Source organism: Phytophthora parasitica (genome assembly GCF_000247585.1).
Source record: "Phytophthora parasitica INRA-310 unplaced genomic scaffold supercont2.12, whole genome shotgun sequence".
Taxonomy (NCBI): domain Eukaryota; phylum Oomycota; class Peronosporomycetes; order Peronosporales; family Peronosporaceae; genus Phytophthora; species Phytophthora nicotianae.
Genome location: NW_008648998.1, coordinates 1,385,572 through 1,392,647, shown reverse-complemented (window position 1 = coordinate 1,392,647; position 7,076 = coordinate 1,385,572). Strand labels below are relative to the sequence as shown.

At 48.4% G+C, this 7,076-nt stretch overlaps 7 protein-coding genes across 7 annotated transcripts; 3 read left to right on the top strand and 4 right to left on the bottom strand.

Moving 5' to 3' along the window:
• The first annotated feature begins 257 nt into the window (after positions 1–257).
• PPTG_07713 (hypothetical protein) lies at positions 258–1,249 on the top strand. Its single transcript, XM_008901987.1, has one exon. The coding sequence runs from the start codon at positions 306–308 to the stop codon at positions 1,143–1,145; it is 840 nt and encodes a 279-aa protein (XP_008900235.1). The 5' UTR covers positions 258–305; the 3' UTR covers positions 1,146–1,249.
• Positions 1,250–1,373: 124 nt separating this feature from the next.
• On the top strand, positions 1,374–2,420 carry PPTG_07712 (hypothetical protein). Its single transcript, XM_008901986.1, has one exon. The coding sequence runs from the start codon at positions 1,527–1,529 to the stop codon at positions 2,361–2,363; it is 837 nt and encodes a 278-aa protein (XP_008900234.1). The 5' UTR covers positions 1,374–1,526; the 3' UTR covers positions 2,364–2,420.
• A 339-nt stretch (positions 2,421–2,759) lies between these two features.
• Positions 2,760–3,473, bottom strand: PPTG_07711 (hypothetical protein; the record flags this gene model as incomplete). The annotated part of the gene is made up of 1 exon (XM_008901985.1): positions 2,760–3,473. One exon carries the CDS (start codon positions 3,471–3,473, stop codon positions 2,760–2,762), a length of 714 nt encoding a protein of 237 aa, XP_008900233.1.
• A 453-nt stretch (positions 3,474–3,926) lies between these two features.
• PPTG_07710 (hypothetical protein) lies at positions 3,927–4,880 on the bottom strand. Its single transcript, XM_008901984.1, has one exon. It carries the CDS (start codon positions 4,836–4,838, stop codon positions 3,984–3,986), a length of 855 nt encoding a protein of 284 aa, XP_008900232.1. The 5' UTR covers positions 4,839–4,880; the 3' UTR covers positions 3,927–3,983.
• A 103-nt stretch (positions 4,881–4,983) lies between these two features.
• PPTG_22186 (hypothetical protein) lies at positions 4,984–5,163 on the top strand (the record flags this gene model as incomplete). Its single annotated transcript, XM_008902080.1, has 1 exon — positions 4,984–5,163. The coding sequence occupies one exon, from the start codon at positions 4,984–4,986 to the stop codon at positions 5,161–5,163; it is 180 nt and encodes a 59-aa protein (XP_008900328.1).
• A 566-nt stretch (positions 5,164–5,729) lies between these two features.
• PPTG_07709 (hypothetical protein) lies at positions 5,730–6,152 on the bottom strand (the record flags this gene model as incomplete). Its single annotated transcript, XM_008901983.1, has 1 exon — positions 5,730–6,152. The coding sequence occupies one exon, from the start codon at positions 6,150–6,152 to the stop codon at positions 5,730–5,732; it is 423 nt and encodes a 140-aa protein (XP_008900231.1).
• A 2-nt stretch (positions 6,153–6,154) lies between these two features.
• Positions 6,155–6,535, bottom strand: PPTG_07708 (hypothetical protein; the record flags this gene model as incomplete). The annotated part of the gene is made up of 1 exon (XM_008901982.1): positions 6,155–6,535. The coding sequence occupies one exon, from the start codon at positions 6,533–6,535 to the stop codon at positions 6,155–6,157; it is 381 nt and encodes a 126-aa protein (XP_008900230.1).
• Positions 6,536–7,076: the final 541 nt, after the last annotated feature.

The window sequence follows — 7,076 nt, the reverse complement described above, 5'->3', positions numbered from 1 at the left end:
TTTTTTTTGCGTGCATGGGTCTTCAATTTTTTTGTCTATCGGCGCCTAGAATGAGTTCCGTGGCTGCTGTAACCACAACCAATTGAGTTTCCGACATCGAAGGGCCGTGACTGTTGTTCATCACGTCTCTGAAAACATACCACGATGAAGACCCGTTCATCATATACCACAAAAGTAGACGACGTGATGACCTGGTTCACAAACATCTGTACAACCAACATGACATTGGCTCGATCATCTCAAGTCATATCCGCTCTTGCGTCCTAGTGCAAAACCGTGCCTTTCAAGACGAAGACGCAACAGATATGGCTGCCCACTACTCTGTCATCACTGTGTTGAAGGTTTTGACGATCATCACCACACTGATGATGCGAGTCTCACTGTTCCCAGACTGGAACCGATGGCGAAAGAACCGAAGTACTGCGGACATGTCAGTGCTGCCGTGCGTTATGATATTCGGCAATTCATACGGTGCGGTGTTCTACGCCTACGCGATCAGCAACTACTTACCGCTATTCGCGACGTCAATGCTCGGAGTCATCGTTGGAGTATTCATGACTTACTCATTTTATATTTGGGCTACTGATCGGCGCGAGGTGGTGAGGATCTTCGCCATCTCCGCGTCCGTGTTCCTGGCGGTCACAGTCTACGGTTTTCTCGCGCTCAGTGGCGTTACTGGACAATCAAACCACTCAACTGAGACGACTTTAGGTTTCATCATGGTTGGATTCACGACACTTATGTACGCATCACCGATGGCCACAATCATCCGAGTCGTACGAACCAAGACCGCGACGTCAATGCCATTCACCATGGGCGTCGTGAACGTGCTGAACAGTTTCTGTTGGGGCGTCTACGGTGAGCTGATTCGCAACAACTTCCTCTTGGTTCCGAACATCATCGGAGTGACGCTGAGTCTCACTCAGATGCTAGTCACCTTCATCTACAGGAGCAAAGAAGTGAATGACAAGCAGTCAGTAGCTACCTCAAGTGAAGACCTGGTTGATATTCTTGTTGTTCCAGGCGATGAAGACACTGGCAACGATGCAGATTGTACGAAGCTACCAGACTTTGTGGCACTACAATCTCCTTATCCTCAGGATAAGTCGTGGCAGGACCCTAAACCGAACGATAGACAGCAATAAACGCTGCACTTCTCTCGCTACTGTGGTGTGAAGATAATAGTGCATAAAGAAGAAGACACGATTTATAACCCTTAACATATTATGATATTTTCTTTGTACGCTTCGATTATCTACCAATGATTAGAGATTGCAGTATTTAATTACCTTGAAAATATGTATTCAAAAGAATTATTATTGTGTTGAGATACTAAAGCTTGTCAGACCTACATAGATGGTGCAAAGTGCGACCAATCATACCGGACGAAGCAGTCTGAGCTGCACATCCTTCAGGCAGTGCTGATCGAACGGCGTGTTGCATTCTTCAGTTTGCATCCAGACTCGCTGCACACACATCTCCATAGACTGCCAGCTTCATCCAGATCAACTATCTTATAGACGACCATGAGCGGCAACGACACGGCCATCCTCGTCTTCAAGATCATCACTATCGTCACGACCGTCATGATGCGCTTTTCGCTGCTGCCAGATTTCCAGCGGATGCGAAAGATGAAGAGCACAGGCGACATGTCTGTGCTGCCCTGTGTGTTGCTGTACGCCAACTGCTACTTGCTGTGCTGGTATAGTTACGCCGTGGACAACATCATCCCGCTATTCCTGACTGCAGCACTCGGGGTCATTTGCGGAGCCATCCTCGCTGTCTTCTTCTACAAGTGGACAGCACACAAACGCGATGTCATGAAAATCTTTATAATATCAGGCGTGGTCATGATTCTAGAAACAATTTACGGTGTGATAGCGTTGCTGGGATGGTCAGGTCAAAGTCGGTCGTCTACGGGTACAACACTAGGTGTTCTCGTTATCATTTCGTCCGTCGGACTGTACGCGTCGCCGATGGCTACAATTCGACATGTGATTCGGACCAAGACATCGTCTTCAATGCCTTTCACAATGGGCGTTGTGAACGTCATCAATAGTTTCTGCTGGGTCGTGTATGCTATCCTGGTCGACGACGTTTTTATCTTGGTCCCGAATGCGTCAGGAGCACTATTAGGCTCGATCCAGCTCATCCTTACGTGTATTTATCCGCGTAAAGCTCTGCCTGATGGCCAGATCATTTCTGGGACGATCAATGACCCTCACGCTGGTTCGACCGTCTGTGGTGAGCTGGCGGCGCTGTCAATCGTAGTGCACTCTCCACTTCAGGACAATCGAAAGAACAAGAAGAGCGACGCTGTTGATGGCTCAAGTTTTGTTGCGCTTAGATCTCCCGAGTCATGAAGAATAGAATTAATCTTTAAAAATCAAAATGTGACGATAATGCCGAATGATCTAGACACTCGTTTAGAGGGTCCACTACACAGCATTCACTATGGTCGCGTTGTTCATTGGAAACGGAAAATAGATCGAGCCCACTTGATATCCAATTCGTGCCGTGCAGTACTGCAGTACTGCAAGCGTGTGAAATCGAAATGAAGATGACGTTGGTTGGGTCGTTACTCAGTAAAAGAGTAACGACTCCACCAACGTCATCGTCAAATGAAGAGTTCTTAGCGCCTGCGAAAGGTTAAAATCTAGTTAGGATCGATGATGAAGTATGGGATGCTGATATGAGGACAGCGAAGCTTGGATTATCAACATTTTATATACGAGGAGTTTGTTTGCACATAATAGTAGTTACTCACCATTCGACTCTCCCCCCGTCCCGAAATCGAAACAAGGTCCAACTTTTTGATCTGGAGAGAAAAATGCCACAGAAAATGATCCTTTGTCCTCGGCATCTTCAATCGAAAAGGGGTTTTTAGGTCTGTAGATATACGTAAGAATCAATTGGATGCAACCCAAAATGAATCCCACAATATTAGGGCCCAGAATGAACATGTTGTCGATCAAAACGGCGTACGTCCCCCAACAAAAGCTGTTGAATACGTTCACCACACCCATCGTAAAAGGCATAGAAGACGCCGTCTTGGTTCGAATGACCTTTGCGATCGTAGCCATTGGTGACACGTACAGACCGATTGTCGTCCCAATGGTAATGAAACCCAGCGTTGTACCAACTGAAGCTTGAGATTGACCCGTCCATCCATGCAGTGCAAGGACACTATAGACCGTCACGAGCACGCACACGGTAAAAGAGCCGATGAAAGCACACACGACGAACCGTTTGTCGACAGCCCATTGGTAGAAGAAATAGTTGAAGAATACTCCCGTGACGATGCCCAAAATCGAGATAGCAAACAGAGGTACGATGTTATCGATAGCGAGGGCATAGAACATGACAGCGTAGCAATTCGTAAACAGCAGCAGACAAGGCATCACGGACATCTCACCGGTACTCTTGTTCTTGTACATGCGTCGAAAATCTGGGAGCAGTGAAACTCGAAGCATTATAGTCGTAGCAATGGTCAGCCATTTGAAAACGTCGACCCCAATCTCGTTAGTGTTCATCTGACCAAAACAATAATATCGTAGTGGGTGTGATGTAAAAGGCAAATTCGGATATGGTCTTGACGCCCGTTAAAAAACCGGAAACTTATAGGCTTCGGCTTTCGTGAGGAAGAGGACAGTTGTAGGCAGATAAGGGCGGAAATCGTAATGCTGGATTGCTCTTACAAATTTTGCTATCGGGAACGAACTAGTGCGTAAGATATCGGCTGCCATGTTACCTACGCTCGGCTGCTTTCGCATCCGTTTCAAGGCCTCTTAGAGAGATACTTTATGCACGATTATTGTCGCGTTGCCGTACACGTTTCAGTCTTTAACGAAATAGCTTTGATAGCGTAACGAACACGTTCCTTATACCACTTATCCCTACTTGTTCACAAGGACTTCCAAATGATCTACTATCGTAACCTCACAATAATGTATTATCGTTTGAATAAATTTTTGTACAGTAAATTACTGCAGTCTTCCGCTACTCCTCATTTCTCGCCACGACCTGGTGTCCTCTCTTGTTGGTGAACGCATCGCAATGAAGCTGGGACTCTTCCGTCCATCGACCGAGCTCAACTTCCTCTCATGATCGCCGTCTTGAATAGGTGAAAGTACAACGACCGATAGTGCTGGTTCGTCCGTATGACTATCAACTGCTATCTCCTTCGCTGCTCTCGGGTAAATGAAGGTGAGACTCAATTGGATAACACCGAGCGTGAAGCCAGCAATATTCGGAGCCAGAATAAACGCGTTGCCCACTAATGCAGCATAGAACCCCCAGCAGAAACTGTTGAACACTACGACGACTCCCATGGTGAAGGGCATCGAGGACGCTGTCTTAGTCCGGATAACATTCACGATTGTAGCCATGGGAGACGCGTACATAACGATCGTCGTCGTGACAGTAATAAAACCCATAGTAGTCCCCACTGCGTCTCGAGTTTGACCCGTTTTACCAGCGAGAGCGAGAGAGCCATAGATCGTCACTATGATACAGACGACGAAAGACCCGATGAAGATCTTCATGGTAGCTCGCTTGTAGTCTGTCCATTGGTAGAAGTAGTAGGCCAGGATCCCTCCCACGACTACTCCGAGCACTGAAGTTGCGAACAACGGGAGCATATCGTCGATAGCGTACGCGTAGTATAGTAAAGCATAGCAGTTCGTGTACAGTAGAACGCAGGGCATGACGGACATGTCGCCTGTGTTGCGGTTCTTGCGCCATCGGTTGAAGTCCGGCATGAGCGAGATTCGCAACATGATGGTAGTGATGATAGTCAATACTTTGGCTACGATCACGGCCGTGTCGTGTCCGCTCATTGTTAAACGGATAGAAGCGTGGCTTTGTGTTCTCGAAGGTAACACGACAAGTGAACAGGGAGTTGAGCCCGTGGGTGACTTTCGTTCGGACGCGAGTCAGATATCCGTGCCACGAGGATGTGCAGTGGTCATCTAATCAGCGCTAATGACTCGGCGACTGGCATTTCGCAGGTCGTGCGTGCCACAAGAAGAGGAGCGCAAGGCGTTGCGAGCCAACCGATTCCTGAGTGCGGGTGGTATCAGAGTAACTGTCCAGACGTTGGTGGATATGCTGAAGGTGCAGGATCTTAAGGTGATCGCTATACTGGTGTGGAGCGAACTATGACATGTGAGCGATGCGCAGGAACCGTCAGCAGCTCAAAGTGGCCGTGTCGTCCGTCGTCTTCATGAGGTGGAGACCGTGGCGATAAAATAACTGACCGAGGCTTGGAGCAACGCGGACTAGTGGCGAATCATCGCACCTGGTAGACTGGCAACAGGTGCCGGGGACACATGTGCGTGCTAAAGTGGATGGAAGGCCGAAGGGGTCTCACACCGCCACAAAGGCGAGCATGGATATTCTTGCAGCTTTTCTTGTGATGCCGTGCCGTATCCGCCGTCATCGCTGTGTTACTCGAAGACTGATAGGACACAGTATGGCCGGCATGGCGATCTTGCTGCGGTGCAGTAACCTTTGCCGTTACCAAGATTGTAGAAGGGCACGTCGATCCGTCGATGTCTTGTTGTGTGTGTGTGTGTGTGTGTGTGTGTGTTTTCTTCTTCTAAAACCTAGAAGAACAACGAACGAGTGACGAACTGGGCATGAGTTGCTACTATTTGGATTGCCATATCACCTTACTAAGGAAAGTGAAAGCGAACGCTGCGTGGTTCACGACAACTCATTAGAGTTACTTAGGCTACGGTAGTCTGCTGGAGTCTAACGGGAGAGCGGACTGCTACGAAGTCGAGGATGTCCTTAAGATCTAAAGAGCTCTTCCTGCCCAGAGGACCTTCTTGTGTGTTGAATAAGATTGATATCGAGGCCTCGTCAGGGTGGTCGATCATGAAGGACTGGAGCCGCATCGTTGATGTCGGGTAGATGATGTAGAGGATCATCTGAATCGTCGTCAGCACACAGCCGAAAGCGTTCCGGAGCAGCACCCAGACGTCCACGATAATGACCGCGTAGACTACCCAACACACGCTATTGAAGAAGTTCGCAAGACAGAGCGTGAGCGGCATTGAGGCCGTCGATCTGGTACGTATGATCCTTCGTATCGTTGCTAACGGAGCCCCGTACAGGCCAGTGGACGTTCCGATAGAAATCGCACCCATGGCTAGGACTTTGACTGCTTTGTGGCACCAGCAACGCCAATTGCGCAGTATAAACAAACCAATACGATGACGATGAAAACTGTAGCGCAGATTTTGTGAACAGAGCGCTTGTTGTCCGTGTAGCGATAGAAGATGGCGATGAATCCTCCGCAGGTGATAACACCCATGATTGCCGTGACGAAGAGAGGGAAAATGTTCTCAGACAGGTAGCCGTACCACACAAGTACGACGCAATTGGTGAAAAGCATAACGACAGGGAGGATCTGCACCTCGCCCGTTGTTTTGGTCTCGTAGACGCGCTGAAAATCGGGCCAGGGAGCGAATCGCACGAAGATGGATGAGGTAACCGGCAACACTTGGAACGTGGCCTCCAGAGTGCCCATGGTACTTTAGCCGTGTGTGAAAGGCTGGTAAAGGTATAATGACTGGACAAATGCATCTTACCACGACCTGACACATGCGTCAAGAACAACACTGCGCCGCGCAAACTTCGATATTGTGGCGCGTAAGCTGCGTCGCTTCAGATGCGATTTTCATCCAATGAAAGAAGAGCAACTTGCCACCTTTCTGAAGCAGAAAAAAACTACTGGCATTAACACTTACCAACCGCAGAAAGTGATTGTAAAACAGCCATGCAACTTCAACTGGGCGTTGTCGTAAGGCGCCTTCTGGATTGGGTTGCTGCAATTCGTCATGTAACCGTCTTCTCCACGACGTTTCACTCAGCTGTCGAGTCTGCTTGTTCTACAGCGAATATAACTACCTATTCACCATTTAGCATTTACCAACGTTAAAGATCCATTCGACGTAATAGACTACCCTCCTTGTCTACAAGGGTTTTGCCATCTTCATCGCTGAAATCCTGTGGATTTCTTTCAGCCCGATTTCCCCGGCAACGCAAGATTCAGATCGAGGCAGAGATTG